The 26,593-nt window shown below is 36.2% G+C and overlaps 1 protein-coding gene across 1 annotated transcript in view; it reads right to left on the bottom strand.

The window, feature by feature from the left end:
* Positions 1–19,806, bottom strand: part of LOC145667025 (tetraspanin-33-like) — a 35,722-nt gene extending 15,916 nt beyond the window's left edge. The window contains exons 1-3 of the mRNA XM_081734715.1: positions 19,590–19,806; positions 13,703–13,906; positions 682–855 (exon numbers count right to left, since the gene is read on the bottom strand). Of these exons, the coding sequence (XP_081590841.1) occupies positions 682–855; positions 13,703–13,906; positions 19,590–19,682 (471 nt within the window). The 5' untranslated portion in view covers positions 19,683–19,806. The remainder of the gene's footprint in view (positions 1–681; positions 856–13,702; positions 13,907–19,589) is intronic.
* Positions 19,807–26,593: the final 6,787 nt, after the last annotated feature.

The raw sequence follows: 26,593 nt of genomic DNA, 5'->3' as shown, positions 1-26,593 counted from the left end.
AGGAGTTGATTTTCAGTTTAACGTCCCTTTCAGCAGCGAGGCTACATCAGACGTTGGACCTACTGATTAACGTTGAATCCGAACCCCATGAGGTCCCGTCAGAATCGAACGAACCCGGGTCTCTCTCCCACACCAAAGGCGCGTACGCTAACTACTTAGCCACATACGAGTTTGGTTAAGCTAAATGAGACGGTGATGATGAGAAATGAAGGAAGTGGGAGAACCCCGAGGAAACTCAAGCTCATGGTGTTTATTTATCACAAAGTTCACCTGGCACGAGCTGGGATCGAATCAGGGACCCCATGCACCAGAGGGGAACGCTCTACCACTGAGCCAGCGCGACCCTCAGCACTGAAAGAATTGTTTAGTGTACTCCCTCTGAAAAAAAAATTAAAAATTTAAGGTATTTACTTTTTTTTTTTTAAATGTAGATCTTGTAGCACCTTTCTGGATATCTAACGTACTTGAAATAAAAAACTGCGTTTTTTTTACTTTACGTCACTTCATATTAAAAATTGTTTTAAGTTGGTTGAGATAAGCTATCATGCAGCGAAGCTCTCTGTTCTACTATATCACCTTACGTACAATTCTAAATAAAATGAATTATAATAAAATATAGTTTTGGTTAAACGTTTTGTGTTTAGATAAGAAATACCTAACAATATTAAGGTTTGAACTTACTTCTTGTTGTGCGAAATCGATGAGATTCTGAAGGTCGGGATCCTCGCGGTAACTGTGAATGATTTTGTCAGTGAAAGATTCTTCCAGCATCGACTGCATGGCATGAGGAAACACGAAGCCCATAATGGCGATGGCCATCTCAAGCAGAAAGAAAATCAAAAGGCACAACGAATACTGCAAAAGAAAAGTCAGATGAGATGCATTTAATAATCAACTCTTCTCCAATGAAAGCACTCTAGATTTATTATTATTATTATTATTATAAAAAGGAAAAAACTTCAATTGGTTCTAGATTCTCTAGTACAATGACATTAAGTATATATCTACACTGTGTATATTTACATATTTATAAAATATTAATATTTTTTAAACATTTCAATAGATCAATAAGGTATTTCAAACTGTTGATTAGTTCCGTCTTCAGTTTTACAAATTTTTCAAAGGGTACTAATGAACTATACGACAAACTGTAAGAAGTGATTCCTCACATCAAAATAAGAGAGAAAGTTCATATGGACCTGTGGGTCAAAGTAAATAGTGTAACATCTCGCAAATGGATCTGTTTACAAACAACACCATGTGCGTCCTACTACAGTGGAAAACAACAAATACACCAGCAATACCAGTAGTTATGTAACAAAAAGGACCAGCAGTGCCACCGCCACACTAAAGCAAATATAAAACCAGGAAGATCTCAGAAACTAACATTAGTCTTTAGCTAGCCAAACCCACTCTCTCAGCTTAAAGCTTTGAGAGAAACTTAACCCAAAGCCTTTAGCTTCCTCGAAACTCTAGGTTTCCTTTTCTATCCACTTAGTTTGTTCAAAACTCTGTAAAACTCCTAACCTCAGCCACCCAGCTTGCGTAGAGATTTGTGGTTTTTTAAACTCCCTCTGTTCACGTGGAGCATTAAAAATCCTTAACCCATTTTAATCCAGTGTTACCATTTGGTAACGTAAAACATATGCATCTTTTTTAATTTTTAAAAAATGTTAGGTATGCAACACTAAAGAAGTGCCTTTTGCGTTGTGGTGTAGGATGACTGGAAATAGTAGTGGTACAGAGAGAACGGTGTCAAATTTATATTTGTGTCAGTGAACTACTCTCCTTTGTTGGTCTTTGTAAGAATTCAAAAATGACTCACACGGAGGAGTATGTTTGCTTTTTGTTTTCTCCTATGCCTTTTTCTTTCAAATTTTTATTTATAATACATCATTAAATTATGTAATGGTATCACGATTAATCAATCTTCATTTTCGTACTCTCTGTAATCGATTGTTTTTAAGTGTTACCATTTGGTAACGCTGGGCTTTTTACCGCGTCAACTAGAGCAAAACACCGTGTTATAAAAGTAATAATTTTACAATGTAGGTAGAACGTAGTTTAAAAGATTTTATATGAATTATGTAAATTCCACAAATGTTACCCTAATTTTCCCTCACTTCTCTTTATCTTCCATTTTACTTTTATTACCAATTAAGGCTACGTAATTGATCTCGTTTATATCTCTCTTGTTCTTGCGGAGGATTGATCCTTTCCGTAGCTGTTGATGAACTATTGAAAGAAGAGCCTTTACCAAATATATAGAGCCACCAGAGTCCCATGTTCCTTCCGATGAAGACTCCGGTGATGAAGATGGAGGCTTGCTGGGCAATCTTAGCTTCCGCCAACTTTCTTTAGGTGCTAAGAAAGTATTTACAAACAACTTAAGATTAGGAGGTGAGTGCGGATCAAATATTATTATGGATTGCCAGCAGACGACATAAATTCAAGTTCATAGATCGATTGTTCTCAATCTCAAAGCTGTAGTTTTGATGAACATTGGGCTGCTATCAAGACCTGTACCCCTTTACATGGATCTGACATTGTTTCACAGATTCCAAGCTCTTCATTGAATGGACAAAAGCTTCTCTGTAGTAATACAAATAACAACAGTACATTTGCCATCAAATAGCTCTTTCCGAAAGAAGGAAAAAGATCTAGTAAAAGTCAAATACTGTCTTTCTAGAAAGTAATTTTACAAAGTACTCTGATTTCTCACCAGTTGAACTGTTCGAGGTTTTTAATAATAATAATAATAATAATAATAATAATAATAATAATAATAATAATAATTTATTTATTATTTATTTATTTATTATGAGAAATTACGACCACAGCCGAAGCCATAATGGTCATATATACAATTATATACAATAGAATATTACAGGAAAAAAATACAACAAAACAAAAGAAATTAAAATACATGAAATCATGACAATCAAGAAAAGCAAAGGGAAGAACATTAACACAAGTTTAATTCAAACTAAATTACAAAATAAAATTACAAACATATCCTCATTTCAATAAACATTCAATCAAGTAAGATGTATTACTAAAAATTTACATAAATAGATTATGAAATAAACAAATTTAAAAAAAAAAATTAAAACACATGAACAAATATACACCATATGGGTAAAAAAAAGAAAATTCAATAGACAATATACAAAAAAGGGTTAAATTAGGTATTTTAATTAAATATAACAATCCAAAAACTGTTTTCTAAGCGCCAAAAAATTCGAATCAAAAAAATCAATTTTGAGTGACTTTTTGTTTATGTTGTCAACACAAATAAATAATGGCGAACCAACTAAATTGCTATTACACAATATAGGACGGTAAAGTCTAGATTTATACAAGGGAACTTTAATAAACAAATATTCAATTAAGTTCAGTTTCGCATGTATTATATCATGAATAAATTTAATTTGCCTTAAATTACGACGAACTTCGAGAGCAAGTAAATCCAATCTAGCGAGAATCACCCTATTGGGCAGATCATATAGTTTAAATTTATATTTTAACCAGGCCAGGAAGGAAATCTGGACTGACTCCAAAACTTGAGTAATACTAATGAGGTTACGGTTCCAAATCAAGCTAGCAAATTCCAAGTGGGAACGTACATATGCACAATATAAAATTTTGCAAGTTGTAATATCCTTAAAATCTCTAGCAGCCCATTTGATGAGTCCCAGATTCCTTCTAGCCTTGGAAACCATGGTTGAAACATGATGGTCAAAAAGTAATTTAGAATCAATCATAACACCTAAATCTTTGTTAATTGAAACAGGTTGTATTCTATACTGATTTATTGAATAAGAAAAATACGATATATTCGTTTTCCTGGAGAACGCTATACTTTTTGTTTTATTCTTGTTTAATGGAAGTAAATTTTGTACAGACCATTGGTAAACTGAAGTAATATCATCTTGTAATTTAAGGTGATCCTGATTACAAGTTATTTCAGAAAATATCTTGAGATCATCAGCGTACAGTAAAAAAGGACATTTCAAATAATTACCAATATCATTCACATATATTAAATATAATAATGGACCCAAATTGGATCCTTGAGGAACACCCGAAGAAATCTTGAAAACAGATGACTTAGAACCCATATATCTAACTACGAATTTACGATCAAACAAGTAAGAAGCGAACCAGTGAATCAAGGATTTGGAGATTTCAAAGAAATGAAGTTTATTAAGAAGCTTATGATGGGATATTTTATCGAAGGCTTTAGCAAAATCAAAATAAATAGTATCAACTTGACCACGTTTATATACAACAGGAGAAACCAAGGTCAGAAATTTATTCAAATTTAGTTCAGTTGATTTACCCTTTAAAAAGCCATACTGTTCAGGTATAATAGAATGTTCAACAGAACTATAAAGATAATTGTAAATAAGCTGATCAAAAATTTTTGGTATTACATCAAGAATAGAAATAGGTCTATAATCAGTTACAGACCTACCATCAGTTTTTGGAATTGGAGTAACAACAACAGTCTTCCATACACTAGGATAGAAACAAGATGCTAAACTCCAATTAAACAATGATGTCAAAATTGGTGCAATTATATCAGATATACCTTTTATTATAAAAATCGGAATTAGATCAAGACCTACAGAAGCTTTAGCATTTAAAGATTTAATAACATCTATTACCTGTTTAGTAGAAAAAAATATTTGATCACTACAAAATTGACTAGCCATAAAAGTATCATTATTATCATTCACATTAATATCATCTTTATGATAAACAGCTGCAAAATGTTTAGCCATGGCTTCAGATATCAATTGAGGGTCGGAAAGAAATTCGTCATCGACTAATATTGCCTTATGTCCATCTTTACCATTTATTTTATTACTATTAATAATAATATTAATAATAATATTAATAATAATATTAATAATAATAATAATAATAATAATAATAATAATAATAATAATAATAATAATAATAATGAGCTGTTTGATTTGATGGTAGGAGAGAGTCATCGTTATACTGAATACTGAATTCAGAAACTGCCCTGATCCAAATATTTAAAAAGACGAATTCAAGTGTTTCTTGAGGATTCTTGTGTGTCTGGGTATAATCCACTTCCTGGATGTCGCTTTTACTGGGAATAACACTTAGATATGCGGAATCAACTTGTATATGATTTTATGAGGCGCAACAGGGTCCGGCAGATAATGCGTTTTCTGGGTTTTCCAGGTAATAACAAGGTAGGTAGATCCGACAAAATGTAGAAACTGCGCCTACTAATAAGTAAACTACAAAATAACTTTATGAAACACGTTATTCCTGTTCAGCACCTAATTTCGATGAATCAATGATAACCTATTGTGCCAGCCATTCCTGTAAACAGTTTATTAGGGGAAAGCCGACTAGATTTGGATTCAAAGCATGGTGTCTGAATACATTCAATGGTAATCTGGATAACTTTGATATATAACAAGGTAAACAAAACCAGAGTGATGACTGTGACAAAATATTTGGCAAGCCTTCAGCTACCATGTTTCGTTACCCAATGAGAATAATCTTTGCATTTGCATTTTGGCAAGCTATTCACAAACGTGAACTTATTATCAAACTTTAAAAAATGTGGATAATCTTCTACCAGGAATATAAGGGAAAATCATGTTTCTAAAGACTGCAAAATCATTTCTATAAGGGAAGTAAAAAAGAAGGAAAGGAATTTTCTGATTTCAAAATCATTGATAACGTTATTTCGGTTTCTCCATGGGAAGACAACAGTTACTGTTGCCTCTACTGAAAATTCAGTACAACCAATCAACCATATAAGAAGATATTCAAAGTTGGAAAGAAAGATGGTTTCTGTTGCACATGTTGTGTAAAGTGTGGTGCTGGGCTTTGCATCTCTTGCTTCCACCCTTATCACCAGAAATAGAAGTGTTGTGCATGCTTCCTGTAGTTCCTTTTGCGATAATTATTTGATATTTTTATTATTCTTTTATTTTGTAAAATGCAAGTTTACATTTGAAATAAGATAATGAGAACAATTAAATTTTGTGTTTCCTATTAAAAATCTTTATGTAATATGTATGTATTAATACCTGTATCGTTCATAGAGGAATACGCTTCTGCAGTACCTTTGTAGTATCACACATGCGGAATAAACTCATACAATAGCCACATTTCCAATGATATTTTATTAGCCCAAAGTTACCATAACGCAGAATCCCAATGAAATAAAGTTTAATTGATATTGTATTAGCACAGCGTTACCATTTTGTAACGGATCCCCCTGGGGAAATGCCAAGACAAAAATCGAAAACAGCCGCATTTTGTTTACAAAATATGTGTAGTGTGGTAGAATACGCAAGATAATCGACAGTTGGAAAACCTGGGCTATTATGGGTTAATCCATTCCACCTAGCTCGCTGGGAGCTCTGTAGAGATCCTTTCCTAGACTGCCCAGATCTTAAAATACCTTTCTCTACCCAATTATTAACAAATTATTTATATTAAATAATTTTGTATCAAAATGTTTATAAGCACAACAAATTATAATACAATTTAGTAGTAAAAAACACGTTCCCGTGTATAGTTTACTCTCCCTAAAAAAAAATACTTTACAATAGTTTCAGAGCTAGGGTCATCCAAAAGCGAAAAACAAAACAATAAAAAAAAAAAAAAAAAAAAAAACTACGTTGCAACACGTGTTATTTCGAACACGAGAAACTATGGGTTGGTGTAAAGAAAGCTGCACATACGTCATTCAAAAGTGCACATTTTACACGTTCATACGTGTAAAATAGCGCGAGCTATACGTGAAATAATACATCGCATCACACGTTATTCCGAACCGTGAAACTGGCAGTCCCTAACACTTTCGACTTACCGCTGCGCATCACCTATTCTCTGTTGTCAAGGCTTACTTTGGATCCACCTTTAGTTCATAACATTTCTAAGAAGTCTGTAGGGAATCCCTTGCGCACACATTACTTATTGCTGAAATACATTCCTGGATGGCGTATGTGTGCCTTCCTTTATGTTGATATGGATCACTATTCTAAGATTTCTCGTTTTCGAAATAACGTGCGTTGCAACGTACTATTTCGAAGCTTTTGGATGGACTTAGCTCTGAAACTATGCAAAATCTTTGAGTTTTACGTCCCACGGTTATGCCGGCTGAAGGAGAGGTTGATGATGAGAAATGAGTGAAATGGTGGAATGAAGAAAGTGGAAGGAAACGAGAGAACCCCAAGGAAACCCACGCACACGGTGATGAAACTATGCCGTTTGGTCCACAGATCCATATGAACTTTTTTCTTATTTTGTTGTAAGGAATTCCCTGTTGCAGTTTGACGTACAGTTCGTTAACAATATATACATTAGGGTGGTCCTTATTCTTCGACTTCTTAATTTTTCTTTTTTAGTCTCACCCTCTTGTTTGGTTCCATATCAGATCAAAGTAACCCACGAGAAAAATTAGCTCAATTGAATAATATTAAATGGTGTCCCAAATGACCTCATGTTTTGAAGCATTTACAGTATATGAGACAAAGATACCAGTATCCAAGATATGGTGTCACTCTCGCTAACTACTCCAAACTTGCAAGGTATCTTTGCCCCATATGGTATCTGCACATGCATTCAAAACTTGAGGTCGCTTGGGACCAGTGTTGACTGATTTAAGTCGAAAGGTATTTTTTAAAGAAAAATTCATTATTAAAATCGTATTTATTTTGCTTAAAAGAAGAAATTAAAAGCGATATTTCTGACCATTCTGAAAGACTAATCGAGTGTACGTCTGAAACTCGCATCTTAATCCGTATGATGGTAGGATCTTAATAATGCAAGTGTAATCAAAGTACTTTTTTTTTTTTTTTTTAAATTACAGTTAATGGCCTAAGAATTCGCGCCTCAAGCCTCAAGAATTCCAGCCTCTTATTCGCGTACATACAATAAGGGTTTTCGGTAACTAGAAGGTCAAAAATTGTAAACGGTAAAAGATTTTATGTTAAGAATTCAAACAGCAAACAGGAATCTTATTGATTCGTATGAGATTCAAAATTCTCCAACTTACAGTGGTAGGGGGGAAAAATGAAGGTGATATACATGCAAAGTGATGTAGAACAACGTCAGGAAGCAACCGTGACACTACGCGGAAAGCAGCTAAACAAAAAAACAAAAGGTTTAAGATACATACGAGGACAGAAAAAAGAAACCATTGTTATATGGAGAAAAAAAAACATATTACAGAAGATTCAGAATCCGGCTAATTTAAATATTGTTACATACCAAAATTGTAAAATCTGTATTAAGAGCCTGCCTTACTAAAAATAATACAAAATTTACCATTTTTCTTTTGCTTGATTATTCATCAGTGAAAGGAGATAATGAAATGAAAGTCATCACAATCATAGATAATGCTATTCTACAACAGAAAATATGAATCTGAAGAATGTTCAGTGTTGCCATCCATAGAAATTACAGTATTGCCAGGAAAACAATTTCCCTAAAATCTAAGTTAAGAATATGAATAGAGGAATGAACTTAACCGCATTTGATTACGTATCGTGTTGTTTTGGTTTCTTGTGAACTACTTTTTAATTAACATTATTATTTAGTTTTAATAATTGTATGTTAAAACTATTTTGTTTATTACAAACTAAATACAACTATTACTTAAAAAGTAGTTCACAGGAAACCAAAACAATATGATACGTAACCAAATGCAGTTGAGTTTGTTCCTCTACTCGCTGCTTTAACTTAGATTTTAGGGAAATTGGTTTTCTGGCAACACTGTATTTTCTATGGATGGCAACACTGAACATTCTTCAGGTTCATATTTTCTGTTGTAGAATAGCATTATCTATGATTGTGATGACTTTCATTTCATTATCTCCTTTCACTGATGAATAATCAAGCAAAAGAAAAATGGTATATTTTGTATTATTTTTAGTAATGCAGGCTCTTAAGCATAGAATTGTGGAAATAGTCATCATCATAGGTATTCTGCCTTTATTGGCAGGTCAGTTGCCGTAGCTGAGAAGCTTCCATACTCCACGGTCGTCCGCTAACCTCTTCGTCTTCGCGAATGATCTTTCTGTTTTAATATCATCCATTAATTGTAGTCTCCTTCGCCCCTCCCTCTCTTTCCCGCCACCATATCCTCTAGGACGTCCTTCAATCTCTTCTTAGGCAATGTCCCAACCAGTTTCTCTTCCTCTTCCTAATAATATCTAAAAGTGTTCTTTTCTCACCCACCATTTCTAACACTCTCTCATTCGTTTTCCGCTCAACTAATTCTTTCCATTCTCCTCCACACCCACATTTCGAAGGCTTCCAGTCGATTTTCGTCACCTTTACGTAATGTCCACGTTTCCGCCCCATAAAGTTCAACACTCCACACGAAGCATTTTATGAGTCTTTTTCTCAACTCTTTATTCAAGGTCCCACAAAACAAGACTTTTCCTCCTCCTAAAGGCTTCTTTCGCCATTCCTATCCCTGCTTTTATTTCACGTTCGCACTTCATATTATTATTAAGAATACTACCCAGATATCGAAAACTATTCACTTGTTCTATTTTCTCCCCTCCTACTTTTATATTTGATACAGACCCCTTAGTTCCAATCACCATGGCTTTTGTCTTTCTAACATTTATTTTCATCCCATATTCTTCAAAGCCCTTTCTCATTTTTTCTGTTATTTTATTGATTTTCTTTTCAGATTCTGCAACAAGCGCCATATCGTCTGCAAATCTTATGCATCTAATCATTCTACCTCCTACCGAAATGCCATCATCATCATGTAGGCTCTTTTTCACTATCTCTTTTAGATATACATTAAATAGTGTTGGCGAGAGGCAGCATCCTTGTCGAACTCCCCTTCCAATTGTGCTCTCTTCCGTCAGTTCTTCCCCTATCCTAACACTTACTTGTTGGTTCATGTGTACGTTTCTTATGAGTCTTCTATCTTTCCATTCCAACCCTATCTTCGTTAGAACTCCCAACAACAATTCCCAATTCACGCGGTCAAAAGCCTTTTCTAGATCAATAAATACAACATACACCTCTTTCCCTTTTTCTATAAATCTTTCACCGATCGCCCTTAATAATCCAATTGCATTTCTTGTACCCTTGCCTCTTCTGAACCCGAACTGCTCCTCCTCAACATCTTTATTTGTTCTTTCATATAACCTTCTATTCAGTATTCGGAGTAGAATTTTAGCTGCATGAGATATGAGACTAATAGTTCTATAATCCTTACATCTCTTTGGGTTCGATTTCTTAGCCATCGGTATCATGATCGTTTTCAGAAAGCCTTTTGGCCATTCTTCTGTTTCATATATTTCATTGCATAGTCGCAACAATTCTTTTTTTCCCTTGTCTCCTATATTTTTAATGAATTCGATTGGTATACCTAGTCTAGCCATAAATTCTGTCACACACTATTTTGTGAATATATGAAATACGGTTTCAAATTTTTCAATTTTCTTTTAATATGTTATAACCACATACATTCTTTACAATTGGCACCTATCAAACTTCAAAATGTCTACCATCAGCACGCACACAGGCTTTGAGTCTCTTGGACCAGTCATCTATTGCAGTACGGAGAGTATCAATCGGAAAATCCGCCATTGCTGCCACCAAGGAACGCTTCAAACTTTCAAGTGAAGGGTGTCTTTTCTTGCAGACCATGTCTTCTAACACTGCCCACAGTTTGTAGTCCAGAGGGTTTAAATCGGGCTACCAGAAGGCCACTCAGCACTGGAAATGAAATCTGGTACATTGGCCTCCAACCACTGTTGTGTCATCCTTGCCTTATGAGTTGGCGCAGAATCCTGCTGGAAGGTCCAGTGATTATTGTTAAACATGGTGTCACTCAAGTCCTTCACAATAGGCTCCAGAACAGTTTCCACATATACCCTGGCACTTGTTTTTACACCTTGCTCACAAAAGTGAAGTCTGGTGTGGCTTTCATAGCTCACTCCCACCAAACCATGACTGAGGAGGGGTGGTGACCTCTCTGAACCTTAGGAACTTTCCCACAAGCTTCTCGAGAGCTTGCCGCATATATCATATCATTTTGGCGTTAAAGCTCTCTTCAATGGTAAAGATTTTATCGTCGGTAAAGAGGATTTGCCGATGTCCATTGTTGGCGTACCGCTCTAGGAGCTGTCTTGCTTTCAGTTTCCTCTGCTGTTTCACCTGTGGTGTCAAGAAATGCCCCGTGCTCCGCTGATAAGCTCTGACCTTCAGGTCTTCAGAAAGTAACCTGGACATTGATCTTGGGGCCATGTTGAGCTCCCGTGTCATGATCTTCTGCTTCCGGAGTGGATTTCGCCGCACACGAGCAGCCACTGCTTTAACAGCTGTCACTGTTCTCACACTGCGAGGACGACCATCCCTTGGCCGGTCAGGTACAATGCCGGTCTCAGTAAACCGCTGGATTGTCCGGTAAACAAATCTTTTGCTGATTTTCAGATGTCTGAGCAGTTAGAAAATCTCACTTGGTGAATTTCCACCCTTATGTAGGGCAATCACTGCAACTCTATTTTCGTACTCACCCCACTCCATGCTTAAGCGAAGCAGATCCACCCGTTCTCTTTCCCTGTTCGACACACACTGGCCAGGGCTGACCTTGAGCTAAATTGTACCTTGCCACCTGCACAACAGGTTCTACAGTCAAAGCCAAAAATTTGTGAAAGTATTTATGGCTAGACTAGGTATTATCTATTTCGGTTGCCTTTCCATTCCTAATCTCGGATATAGCCTTTTCAAACTCATCCTGAAGAATACTAAATCCTTTGTCATCCTCGCCTACTTCATTTTCTACTTCAACATTACTTAGGCTACACGGTCTATCCGTACTCTCATATAAGTCTTCAACGTATTCTTTCCACCTTCCTATTACCTCATTTCTCTCGCTGACTACCTTCCCATTCCTCCGAAATTCCATAGATTTCACCTCCTTGTACATTTCCTCATATTTCTCAACTCTTTCTAATTCTTCTATGTCCTCGCATTTTTTTTAAACTCTTCTCTCGCTCTGTCTGTTTCTCTTCGTAATTCATTATTTAACTTTCTGTACATCTTTCTGCCCTCCTCTGTATCAACCTGTTTCCACATCTTCCTTTCCCTCATTTTCTGCAACATCTGCTCTCTAACCCATGGTTTCTTAGCAGTTTTGTGTTTGCGGTAACCTACTGCTTCTTCTGCAGCCTAAGCAACGTTTAATATGTTCCCACCGTGCGTTACTACCTGCGCCTATCCTTTCCTCGTTTGAACATTTTTCTTCAATTTTTTCAACGGAATGATTTCCTCATTTCCTCGTTTTTCAACCTTTCAGTATTCAACACTTTGTTACCTACTTTTCTTCTGCCTACATTTTTCAGCTGAATATCTACTTCGGCCAGCACAAGATTATGATCACAGAAAATATCAGCCCCAGGAAGGGTCTTCGCGTTCTTTAAGCTATTCCGATACCTGTCCTGAATCATAACATAGTCTATGTGATATCTTCCGCCGTCTATTGATGATTTCCACGTATATCTTCTTCTCTTGTGCTGATTGAACCAATGTTCCCAATTACTAGTGAATTCTGTCTACAGAAATTCACCAGTCCCTCTCCCTTTTTATTTCTTTCGCCTAATCCATATTTGCCTGCGATACTACCTTCCTGTTTTTCTCCCACAACTGCATTGAAATCTCCCATTAGAATTATGCATGCACTCTTCTTCTCCCTTTCTATAATTTCTTCTATTTTCTCATAATTTTCCTCTACTTCTTCAGTTGCATGCGAAGTCGTCGGTGCATATATCTGTATCACCACTAGATCCTTCGTTTTCCCTTTAAGTCTTAACATCATAACTCTTATCATCAATAAATTCTACTTTCACTACCTTCTCCTTTAAGCGCTTTCCAAGAATTATTCCTACGCCATTATGACCGCCCTTTTCATTACCTGAGTAAAACATTCTATATCCTTCGCTGTTCAATACCCCATTATCTTCCCATCTAACTTCACAAACGCCTACCAAATCTAAATTATTTTGTTTCATTTCTTCTTTAAGATTTTCTAATTTTCCTCCCTGTAACATAGTACGTACGTTCCATGTCCCTATCCTAAACCTTTTGCTCTTTCCTGTCTTTCTTCCTCTGTCTGTCTTTCCCCCCATTATTACTTTCTTGTCCAATAGTCCTTCCCAAGAAATCCCCCTCCCGGAGATCCGAATGGGGGGATATTTTACCTCCGGAAGGATGCGTAAAAGCACTTTTAACTTGTCCTCGTACTTAGGAAGAAAATTAATAATTAGGTTCATATGACAAAGAATATCAAAAATGTATTTTGGAAAAAACTTATCATTTTAGCTCGAAACACATCCGACTGTTGAACCTATCTGAAAGAGCTTAATCTGATTTATCCCTTTAAATTCCTTTCCGGTAGTTCATAAAAATCATGAATACTTAATCTGAAAATACTAACTACAATCTGCATAAAAAAAAAAAAAAAAAAAGTTTTGTAGTAACAAAATAACTTTAAATCTAGGTAACTGAAAGGTCGAAATCAAACTCAAGAGAGATGTATGGTATTGTACGGTTATTTATAAAAAATACCATCACTTACTAGATAAGCCCTTGATTATTAAGGCCTTGGGCTCAATACAGATTAAATTAAGAATTTGTCTGTTGGTGTGCCTTATACCAAACCAGTACTTACAAATTTGAGTAAGCAGGTGTTTTCCCTGAGGGCTCCTACACAACCTGCAAAGCTGACGATGAAAATTATGGCCCCACTGATGATCATCACCAAGGAAATGTTCAACACTATATCGTACACAGTCTCTACCTTTACCCATCCTGTTGCCTGCCATTTGTCCACGAAAGCGTACAAACCAACACCAATCAACAGGCCTCCAAACAGCTGAAACAGATAGTGCAAGTTTTAAAGCAAAATCCACAACATACATATATTAATCATTATTATATTGCTTGTTTTATTATCTATCTTTTTACAATGGTTAAAATTTAAAAAAGCAACGTTGTACAATGGCTTTTCAAAATCAACACCTTTATAGTCAGTGGCAGATTCTAACAAAAATTTGGAAGAAGGAAATTACTACTTATCTAAAGAGTCACTACACTTTTTTTTTAAATAGAGTCTGCTCCAGTGCTTATGTGCTGTTATTGGTTGAAGTTGGGAGGGCAGGTATAGGTTTTTTCTGCATTACTTTCAGACTTACCAGAGTATATGAGCAGTAAATCAGTAGGCATAGTCTATTTCCCGTTTTGCTATGTTATTGTACAAGATTAGTGAAATGATAGTTGTGATTTGAAAAGGAAAATGAAAACTGAAAAAACGAGGGTCGTCCAGAAAGTAAAGAAAGATTGCGCATCGTGCGGTGCCGAGCCCTCATCACTGCGATCCCGTATGCGGCAGTTAGCTCTTTCATTCACTTCAGTATGAGCCGAGTCCCAATGTTGTGTGGTCACACTACTTGTTTCTGCAGCGATTCAAAATGGCGGCGCCAATATAAAATCCCGCCAAATGTGAAAGTACGGAGTGTTATTCGTTTTCTGAACGCGCAAAAAGTTAAACCTTTTGAAATTTATAGGCAAATAAAGAATGTTTATGGTGATAGTGCAATAAATAAGTCATCCGTGAGAAAATGATGCAATTACGTTTAATCAAGGAAGGACCAACGTGCGAGACGAAGATCGGAGTGGAGGACCATCACTTGTTACGGAAGAATTGAAAGAAAGAGTCGAAGAGAAGTTCAGGAAAACAGACTTTCACTTAGAGCACGGTACACGAATCTCTTCCACAATTTCACAATCGCTCTTCCATGAACTAGTGACAGTGTACCTCGGTTACTCAAGCAAGCAGTGACAGCCTAGCTGAAATCTTTGGCAGCAGGTGAGTATAACATCGGCATTTAAAAACTGGTCCCATGTTATAACAAGTGTCTTGACAACTATGACGATTACATAGAAATGTAGAGTAAGGTCATGTGGCTTTCTAAATAAAGTTTTGTGCTGATATCTTTAGTTTTTATTTAACCAAGCAAGCAGTGACAGCCTAGCTGAAATCTTCTTTACTTCTCTGACGACCCTCGTATATTGTCATAACAAAGTACAAGGGAGAATAAAAAAGTACGATGAATTTAGATGTACAATCCATTGTTTTCCATATGTGTAGTTATTATTATTATATGCAATAGGTATCGAGGTGTCATCCACCAGAGTACAGCACGTTTTTTCTTCCGGTGACTAGGCTAGTCAAAACATGACATACCAACTAAAACATTACGTAGTGCCATTCGATGTACACGACGGCTGTTACACATTTGATTACGTACAACTTATCATTTTGGTATGCACATGCAAGAAATTTAATGTAAAAGCAGTGCCCTCTGACAACAATGCCGTATGCAGGGCGCAAAATTTTAAGTCGTCAGGTCGCTGTTGGCGACTAGAAATTTAGAGCTGGCGACCAGTGTTCAGTAGGAATGATTTCTGTCTCAACTCACGGGGCTGCGCAGTTTCTGTTTCGTACGAAAATAATTATTACTGAGTGAGAGAAAACACGGAATGTGAAGTCTTCACAATGGACATGAAAAAGGAAGTCTTCACAACGTTGTAATTCGCCCCTCCTTTCTCAACCTCCTGAATTTAACTGGTTTTGAAATTTTATGCCTTGATGTAATCTCTTTCTTTGTCAAACCAAAGGCCCTTTGGCAGAGGGACCTCTCGTAATTTGTATGTGAGAAATACTGGCGAACATTATTTTTGGAGTGCAAGTGTCTGACTTTGAAATTTTGCGCCCTGCCGTATGTTAACGACTCATGTAAATAACGGAACAATCTTCCATCTATCCGAATACATAGACGCCTATTACACATACAATACACGATATCCCAGGAGGAAGTGCCAAAACTTGGGGAAATGGAAGTATGGCTGATTCTAAGCAAAGAAGTTCATATGATTATGTTTCCTATTCTCAACGGTTTGAGAGCTGCAAATTGTGGACCATTTTTAAAGACTAATGTGTTGCTTACTGCTCACCCTGCAGTTATGCTACAGGCGTCAGCTTATTTGAATGGTGACGGAATGACCTTTCCAATGATATGCAGCAATGCCAGTGTTGCCATCCAATTTCCCTAAATAATCTTAAAATAATTTTATTTTTTCCAATTTTCCTCTATAACGTGAGCATTAAGCAAAAGAATGTCGAAAATGGTTCACAACCTGTAGTTCTCAAATCACTGAGAACAAGACAGATGGTCAATGAACTTATTTTGCTTAGAATGATTCATACTACCATTTTCCAAAGTACTGTCACTTCCTCCCGGTTCTCATATATAAATACAATATATGTATTTATATGTGAAGCAAATTTTACTTACCAGAAAATAATGAAAACACTACAACACAATACTGAAAACTACAGTATAAGCCCTTCCGCTACACAATGCATCAGACAGGGAAAAGTAGAGAAAAGAAGTATTGTGAAACGTCCAAATACGTGCAATATTGAAATGCAGCACTTGTAGTAGTACTGTCAGGTAGAAAAATGGATAGGAGCTAATGAAGGTAGAAGAAATTAACGGGACACATGCAGATCCGATTGTAGGTATTTTGACATCCTAGGCAAGAAATGTTATGACTCCTCCTGTCCCCCTCACATTTTTACACAATCATCTGATTTAGTGATATCCTGTTTTGTTTAGGTAAGGGGTCTTTACCAAAAAAGAAGAAAAAAAAAGAATTTTAAAAAAACCAAAAATGGATCAAAAGATTGCAATCTTTGCCAATAGTTAGTTTTTGGATCAACGGCCACAAAAAAAAATTTCAACGGTCCCTAAATCGAGTTTTCGTATTTTTTTAAAGGAATAAGCACGATCACACTGAGTTAAGTGATAGTTTGGGTTTGGCTACACTATATGTAGTTGTCCAGGGCTACAAGAAAATTTTTGATTGAAATATATTGGATCTTTTGATTCAAAAATGAACCCAAACATAACCTAATGTCATTTTTATTTCAATTAATACATGGTGAAGCTAGCTACCATATTATGTTAACTTGCTTTAATTCTTCTTCTTATAAGTTGCTGTAATAACTGTTCACACAATTAGTTCCGCAAAGCCAAAAAATAATCACCTGTGCTGCGTCGCCCGTAATATTTTTCGCCTATAACCGGCTGCCACTCATCTCGATTTTAACGTAGATGCCCCACCTCCCGACGGGATTTTCAAATGTCTCTACTTTTATACTTATTCATGATGTAGGAAACTATTATCATTATTGGTACAGTTTCCACATTATTCGTTAACCTCTGGTGCTTGGGGTCCCGGGTTCGATTCCACCCCCGCGAAGTGAGCTTTGTGGTGGACAAACACCGTGTGCGTCGGTTTTCTCGGGGTTCTCCCGTTTCCTCCCACTTACTTCATTTCATTCATTACTCATCATCATCATCGTCTCCTTTAGCCTAACCGGCATAATCGTGGAACGTAAAACTCAAAGATTTCATTTCATTTTTCCCCCCACATTATTATACAGAGCAGCGTTTCCCAACCTTTTTCAACTTGCGGCACACTACAGGTGTAACTTGAATTCTCGCGGCACACTTATATAGATATTATTATTATTATTATTATTATTATTATTTGTAAACATAAAACAGCTTGGTAATTTTTTCTGTGATTACTGATATCTTTCACAAACAAGAAAGTTCGATCACTGGTTTCAATCCGTGATAATCATTATGCTTATTTTTAATTCTAATTTAAAAATAGAAAACAATTACATTGAAATATAGGACTCAGGTTTATAAAAATACACGTTCTCTTTCGAAAATACTATCCAACTTTTTACTAAGAAGGAAGATCACTAAATAACGAACGAACAAACCAATCTCTTGTACTTTTAAAACACAAATGAGGGTAATTTGTATGCAGGTTTGCTTTCTCGAAATAATATTATAAATAATAATATTAATAATATTTTAAAATTTCAAGTTACGAAATAGTCTGCATCAATAAAGAAGCAATAATGGTGATAACAATTATAACAAATACCTTTTTAACATCAAGAATGTACAGAATAGTAACACAGTATGGAACTTAAAATTGTAGATTCATAGTAGACGCTCAAAGTAATGTGAAACACAAATATACATTTTTCCTCACAAATATACATTTTTCCTCACAAATATAATGTGAGACACAATGTCTTGCAATTTGATTGCAATAGAATTAATAATTATGTTTCGATTTCCTCGCGGCACACCAGCGGCCCATTCGCGGCGCACCAGTGTGCCGCGGCACACCGGTTGGGAAACGCTGATACAGAGCCTTCCAAATAAGAGAAAGTTGAGCGCTAAGACCATGCATGCCGAGTGCTACTGAAACTCGGGGTTAAGTGCCGTATGCCAGACCAATTTTAGGAAATTTACCGGGTCAACTGGAGAATTTATTTTAGTTTGTGAGGAATAGTAAGTGAAAGTCGGGTGAGTAGAATAGTTTAAGTTAAGACTGCACTTTTTGATGTAAGCGGCACTATATGTGGAGGTGGAAGGGACTATTTGGTGGAAAGGTACACTTTTTATGATTTAGTGGCAGGTAAGGCAGTGTGGAAACGGCGCGTATATTTCCACACGATTGTACACGATTTTCTACTCGAAACTGGAAAAGTTTACACACCTTTGTTTTGCAGGTCTAATCTAAACTAACCTAATTTGGTACCTTTTTTTGATCGCATTTAGCATCTCCCTCAAATCCACACAGGACGTGTTTTAAGCCATATACTATGTTTTGCGCTATGCGACCCACAGTCGCTGACGTGCTTGCTCCCTTCGGACGCACCCTCACTCTGTCCCACTGACGCCCTACTCTGACTCGATTCGACAGCATTTGTGCTTTTTAGTGGTAACCTAGCACAGGCCTTTTTTTACTGTAGTTTTAATGGCATACATCCAGACCCCGTATTTATACGCAAAACGTAAAAGAATTGTAATTTTTCAACAATTATTAGCTATGGCCTCCTTAAAATTTAACTATGCCTAGCACAAATCATTTAGTAGACAATAAGAAGGAAATGAGTAAAAGAATTATAGTTTTTCAATAATTATTTCTAGTGGTTTGCCAAACGTAAACCTGTACGAAACATAATTCACATTTCTTCCGTAATTTTTACAGCCTGTGCGCCCAAAAACTGAGATTGCGCCCCATATCTAACTCTACTATACCTTTCAAAGCGGCTCTACTTCCGATGTAAATTTGAAATTTACTTCTTCTGCCATATTTCAACTCTAACCTTAAAATTACAATTATGTAGCCCGAATAATTCGCACTAGTGCTTATAAGAAAGGAAATTAACATTCTCGGTATTCCAAACTGATTTAAAAAAAAAAAAAAAATGTACTCAATAAATTAAGAGCTTCCAAGAACATATCAACAGAAAACTTGATGTTCTTGCCTTTCATTGCAATATCCCAACAAAAAAATTGTACCGATCAAGAAACTTGAATCCTGTTTTCAACAGGTAACTCGAAATTTGTTTACGCAACGTCGGTATTTACTAACAACATACGTTACTTTCTACTCACCCAGAATACAAAGTTAAGGAAAAATATCATATATTTTACACATGGGCTGACATATGTAAAGTTATTTGATGGTCTTCTCCTATTCATTTCCATCGGTCTTACGATTTGTGACTCACTACTGCCACTCCCACAGATTTCTTTATGCTTATACAACTCATAACAACATTCTCAATGATAAAAGCACTGCTTGACGAATACCAGAAAACATAACAGCATCGTAAATGTCGCGAAGATGTTAGCAAGTCAAAGACTTACCTCTGAGAACCTTAAACTAAAGACCCTAGCAACCAGAGACTCCATTGGGAGCTTTGTCTTGTTGATTTTTAGAGGAGAATTCGGTATATGTAAATTTAATTGGAAATAATAATAAATTAGAAGGAAAATAGTGGGAAAAAGTTTAGAAAGAAATTAAATCATTCTGTTTTATGGGTGCAGATTTACTATACGTATCCATAGATTGTAAAGTGTACAAAAAAAAATGGGTAAGTCTTTAATTTGCCCATTTCATGTCGAGAACAGAGACCAACCAACCCCTGCGGGGCTTCTAACCCGTTCCTACTACTACTACTACTACTTATACTATGGATCCGTCCTAATAAATCTGCACGCAAATAAGTTTGTGATGGATAACACCATATCAGAGAGTTTTTTCGGGGTAATTCCATTTCCTGCCATAAATTAGTTCTTCCATCATTATTCACTCGCCTTAATCATCCTTCTCCCTTAGCCTAAAGAGCATAACGTGGGATATTAAACCGTGCAGATTTTTTTATACGGATCCATTGTCCAAATTTTTCTGTTCACTTTACAATCTGTGGATCCGTATAGTAAATCTGCACCGTTACTTGGCTTAGGATCGAACCAGGAAGCCCACGCGCCACAGGTAAGTATTCTGCCACTGAGCCACTTTGCCTTTCGAAAATGTTTAAAAATAAACCAGCTCTTGAAATATTGACTTCTCTTAGCAGGAAATCCACTGTTACTTAATAAAAAGAGTTGCAGTAATGGGTACCTATTGACTTTAGGAGGCTGAGTATAAATACTGTGTGTAGACAGTTGACAAAACCTACAGTGCATAAGCACGATCCAACTTAAAAACAAATCAACTTGTGCTAGGTGACCACTAAGAAACACGAATACTATCTTACAGAGTCAGAGCAGGAGTGCAGCAAGGGACCGGGCGTCAGCGTGGGAGTGCATCCATAGAGATCAGACGCGTCAACAATGGAGAGTAGATGCGTAATCAAGGATAGTAGGGAAATACTTCACATGACACTTTGTGAACTACCTTCATATTGTGCTCCATTTCTTCATGCCTTCCACATGGAGTATTATGTGGTAAAGAACACACTTTGCATTTGGCATTTTCCTCCTTATTACATATGTGAAATATAAGATCTTGGGTGTATTTTGACTAGTTTTACAATCCTATTATACAAGCATCGGAGCGAGTCTCTTTTTTTATCTAAAAGTATCTTCTTTTTTTAAATCAAAATCTCTATCAGTCTCTATTTTTGAAATGTTGGTCTACTAAGTATCTTTTTTATCCTTACTTACAAGGAGAAGGCAGACTTTGGTAAGTGAACCATTCCATTTTTTGCGAGGTAGTAGTACACATTTAAAGAGTTAATATTACAAACTGGGAGGGCGCAATGGCCAAAAATAACCGAGAAAAACCCTCTTAAAATTTTCTGCTCACCGCATATATCGTAAGACGCTCAAACTTGTTAAGTGATGGCACGGTAGAGTGAGAAGAACCTCAGACTCAAGTGCAACGGGTCCCGGGTTCGATTCGCGGTCGAGTCAAACTTTAATTTTCGTTTTTTGCTTCAACCAATAAAGTAGCCATTTGCAACTATAAGTAAAATATTAATTCAGCATAAAGTTTATAATGTATAAAACAATAGAAATTTTCATTCACTTGTAAAATCTTTCAATATTCCATGTTAACTAAGAACAAAATTTAATCTCTTCCGTAAATATTATTGTTACCGCAGTCGTCGTGTAAAAATGTTCTGGAAGCTTCGTGTCTACACCTGTTGACAGTGTGCAAATTACAAGGGGAATGAGGGGGGAAATCTTTGGTTATAGCAACATCCAGTAGCAGAGGGGATTTTTCCCTCAACTTCTTTGTAATTTGCACACTGACAACAGATATAGACAAGAAGCGTCAAGAACATTTATTACACAACGACTGTCGTAACCATAATATAACTCGTGATATCAGTATATTTACGGAATAGATTAAATTTTCATGCTAGTCTAACATGGAACATTGAAAAATTTCTATTGTTTTAATACATTATAAACATATGGTGAATTAATATTTTACTTAGGTTACAAGTGGCTATTTTATTGGTTGAAGCATAAAACGAAAACAAAAGTTCGACTCGACCAGAAATCGAACCCGGGACCTTTTGAACTTGAGTCTCAGGTTCTTCTCATTCTGCCGCGACATCGCTCGATAATTTTGTGCGTCTTACGATATATGCGGCGAGCAGAAAACTTTAAGAAGGTTTTTCTCGGTTATTTTTGGCCATTGCGCACTCTCAGTTTGTAATATTAACTCTTTAAATGTGCACTACCACCTCGCAAAACATGGCCTCGAAGTTCACTTATCGAAGTCTGCCTTCTCTTTGTTAGTTATATTGTTTGGATTGTGGCCAATGTACTAGAAGATTTCAGTAATTAAATAAAAGAAAATAATAATGATGATGAATAGAAAATGACATAAATATAGTCAATGTGTGTGTTTATGCAGGAGGTTGAAGGGATTTCTGCCTCCCTAGGGGGAAATTGGCAGTGAAACCTTTCTGTGTTTTTCTTACTTTTTATGTTAAGTATGAGGGGGCGCGGTGGCTCAGTGGTAGAATGTTCATCTCCGGTGCTTAGGGTCCTTGGTTCGATCCCAGCTCGCGCCGTGTGGACTTTGTGGTGGACAAACACCGTGCTCGTGGGTTTTCTCAGGGTTCTCCCGTTTCCTCCCACTTTCTTCATTCCACCATTTCACTCATCTCTCATTATCACCGTCTCCTTTAGCCTAACCGGCATAACCGTGGGACGTAAAACTTAAAGATTTCATTTCATTTTTTTTTATGTTAACTTCAAGGGAATTTGAAACCTCTCTTTATTTAACAGGGTTCCCATCGACCTGGTAAACAAGGAAAGTGAGGGAATTCATCTAACTCAAAAGTAATAGAATTTGATCATAGTCATAGAAACCTTTAAAAATTTGGAAAAGTAAAAGATTTTTAAGTAAGGATTTATACTTCTCAAATCCAGTTTCTAAATCTTTATTTTTGCTACAGCAGACTTTTTTTAACATTCCGACTCAAGAATAATGTTATAGCTTAACTACTATGTAAATGTTCATGCAGAGTCAACCCGTAGCAAGAGGAAAATATAAATGCCTTTTTACATTATATGTAGAATCGGAAATTTATAAATCATGATCTGGAAAAGTAGGGGAATTCGTACTTGCAAAATACGTGGGAATCCTAATGTAATTAGTTGTAAATCGAGGTAATATAAGAACTAGATATGCCTTTCTCTATGTTGCAGTGTAAATTCGAGCAGGGTCTCATTGTAGCCTTCGATTCGAGAATTCCCCCTCTAAGGTAAGGTATTCTGTAAGTTTCAATTAACTGATGAATACGAGCAAATAAAATCCATATCTCCGGTCTGCAAGAGTAAACAACTAAGTACTCCTATTGAGTCTCCGTGACTATACAATGATACACGAGTGTCAAATATAAGTACAGTCAGGGACAAAAACGTCGGACACTCCTCGTATAAGTTATACGGGGAGTTCCCGATTTTTTGGCACTGACTGTACATATGTATATTACCGGTACCTCAATGTTACGAAACAACGACGACATCCACATGATATTATTGACTATTATAGGGTAACAAAAGTGAGGAAATCACTTCGCTTTCAGAATATTTTGTTACAAGTGCCGTTGAATGTTTCAAACGTATAATATTCACGTTTAAACAATTGAACAGTGTATCCTAAAAGATTAGTAAGGGACTTACGAAACAATTAGCGTTTTGCCACCCTTAAAATGGCGGATCTATTCGATGTATGCGAGTTCGATACCATCAAGATTTTTCTATTAGGGCATTTCTAGTTCTTATATAACCTCAATGGAGTTGTAACAAATAGGGACATTTTAAAATAGTCCTTTTGTTGGCATATTTTGTACATTCTGTTACCATCTTTTGATATCCGTTCCGTGCTCATTATCTAATGTATAAAAAAAAACTCACAATCATACATGCACACTCATGTCCAAAATTATTGTCGCATGTCTATAAATATGTTGTTGTAGGAACATAATTTGATAACGAATTCGCACGGTATTTCTTACAATGTTAGTATGTGTATAATCGGCAGAGACATGTAACTGTTATGTGGAAAATTACATGTCAAAAGAGCAGTAAATAAAAACAATAAAACGAAAATAAAACATTCTGTCTATTTAGCAACGTTTGTTTTACTCATTCTAATTTTCGTATTTATAATCCTTTTCCTATGAAATTAACCATAAATATACATTTCCCGATTATGCACATAGTATCAGTATTAAAAGTACCCTGCAAAATCATTATCAAATTATATTCTTACAAGAAGACAGTTATAGATATGCGGCAATCATTTTGGACATGAGTATACATTTAACTTGCGTGAGGTTGAGTACTACAAAATTCAGTCTAGATATTATATTTTAGTGCTTATTGAAGTCTAACCCGTGTTTTTGTGATGAATTGTGGTTTTTTACGTTAGATAAATTCCAGGAACGGATGCCAATAGATGCTATAATAATAATTTATGTATTTGCAGGTGTGTCGTGAAGTGAACAGGGTAAAACACTATGGGGAAGTGTAAATTCAGGAATGATGGGGTTCAGAAGAAAGACAGCAATGGTTACCGAACATCTTCTTGGGCAGAAAAACCTAAGTGAATATGAAGTGTTTTGTAAACTATGTACGTGTGTTGTGACTGTTTCAAACAAAGGGTTTCACTCAGTTTTACAGCGTTCTGAAGGAACAAAACATGAAAAACAATGTCCTGTTATTCATGGAGGAAACCCGTTAGTCTTAACATGCACACATGTTCCATCAGGTTCTGATAGTCTTCAATCCTCTCAAAATAGCAGTAAGCTTCCAGAGTCTACAACAGAGCACAGCAAGTGTGCACCAACTGTGCGTATTTACAGTGTCAGGGTCAGTGCTACGGTGGCATAATTGATATGGTCAATGAAGAGCATTTGTAGCAATTACTCAGCCTATTCATGTACAGATATCAAAGTTACATTTAAAAGAACGTTTCCTGGAGGATTGCCTGATAGTTTTTCCGTTAGCCCTAAAAAGATGCACTATTTGACCACTGATACTCTTGGTGTGTATTTCTATGAAGAAATGTCGGAAGATATTGGCTCTGTGTCATACACCATTTCTTACTATGAAACTACAAATGTTGAAGACAAGGAGCTGCAAGTCAGCATTACATATTAGTCAGTTCTCAGGAAGCAGATAGTTAGAAGACATCTTGAGACTTCTTTCCACTGGAAAAGCTGATGCAGTTACTCTCCATAATTTGATAAGCAAGGCAATCAGCAATGCCAATTTGTCCCTAACCAGATTGCTGGATGATTGGTTCTGATGGTCACAATATTAACAAGAAGGTTTTCAAGTTGTTTAATGAGGAACTTATAGAACTTTGTCAAAAAAGGTTTGGTAGATATTGGTACATGCCCTATTTACATAGTCCACAGTGCTTTCCTAAAATCGATTCTGACATTTGGGAAAGATGCAATGACACTAGTGATTAGTGATTATAATTACTCCCATGGATGATCTTCACGTTGGGAAGAGTGTGAGACTATTCAATACGAGCTGAATCTGCCATCACACAGGTTTCTGAAACACACAACCACCAGATAATTATCATATATAGCTGCATTTGTAAGATTACTTGAGCAATGGACTGGTATACGACGGTACTTCTTGAAGTATATTCCATCTAGAAAGAAAAGTGTTGTGAACAACCAGACTATGAGGAAAATTGTAGATCTACTCAAGAAGCCTGGGATACTAGCTCAGTTGCACTTTACATTGTTTTCTGCCAAGTTATATGAGAAATTTAAAAATTGTTTTCATACTGAAGTTCCGCTGGTTCATATTTTGCAGACAGAGTTATTAGACGTCATTGGAGTTACCGCAAGTAGAGTGTCTAAATGTGCTGCTGTTAATGAAGTGAAGTCAGCGTCATATGATTGGACCAATTGTAGGTTGTTTGAATCCGATAATTTACTGTCTTTAAAACAAATGATCATTTCAGAGGAAACAAGAATAGAACTAACTAAACTACCAGAAGTGCATGCTCAACGGTTCTTGAAGAGTGAACAAGCACATTATATATCAGGTGGTAAACATTTGATGTAAAATACAATGAGTAATTCTGTTCACATTAAAGAGAACTAGCATTTCTCAGTCCTGAGGCTACAAAATCAAAGTAGTTGCAGATACATCAGAACTATCTGTAGCAGTGCCAGATGATCAATTTGTTGACGAATGGAAATGTCTGCAGCTTCAGCATGAACCTGCTGGAAGTGAAATTACTTCTTCACGTATTGACAGTTATTGCCCAGACTCTTTTATGGGGCTTAAGAAGGCGGATGGTTCACCAAAATTTCCTCTAGTTAGTAAAGTAATAAAAGTTCCCTCTGCCCGCCCCATGGTAATGCAGATATTGAAAGAAGATTTTCAGTATCAAAAAATGCTCTGACAGAGAAAAAGACTCAGATGCCTTGTAGAACCTTAAATAGTATTTTGATTGTGAAAGATGCCTTAAAGTTTTATGACAACAAACCTCATCTCGTTCCAATTTCTAAAAAGATTATTACCTTGGGTCAAAATGCTCATAAGCATTATCAACAGTTTCTGGAAGAACAGCGACTAGCCCAGGAAAGAAGTGCCATACTTAGAGAAGAGAAAGA

This window comes from Thermobia domestica, chromosome 12, assembly GCF_964235325.1.
Source record: "Thermobia domestica chromosome 12, izTheDome1.hap1.1, whole genome shotgun sequence".
NCBI classification, from domain to species: domain Eukaryota; kingdom Metazoa; phylum Arthropoda; class Insecta; order Zygentoma; family Lepismatidae; genus Thermobia; species Thermobia domestica.
Note: the sequence above shows the minus strand (reverse complement) of the source record. Positions and strands in the feature narration are given on the sequence as shown.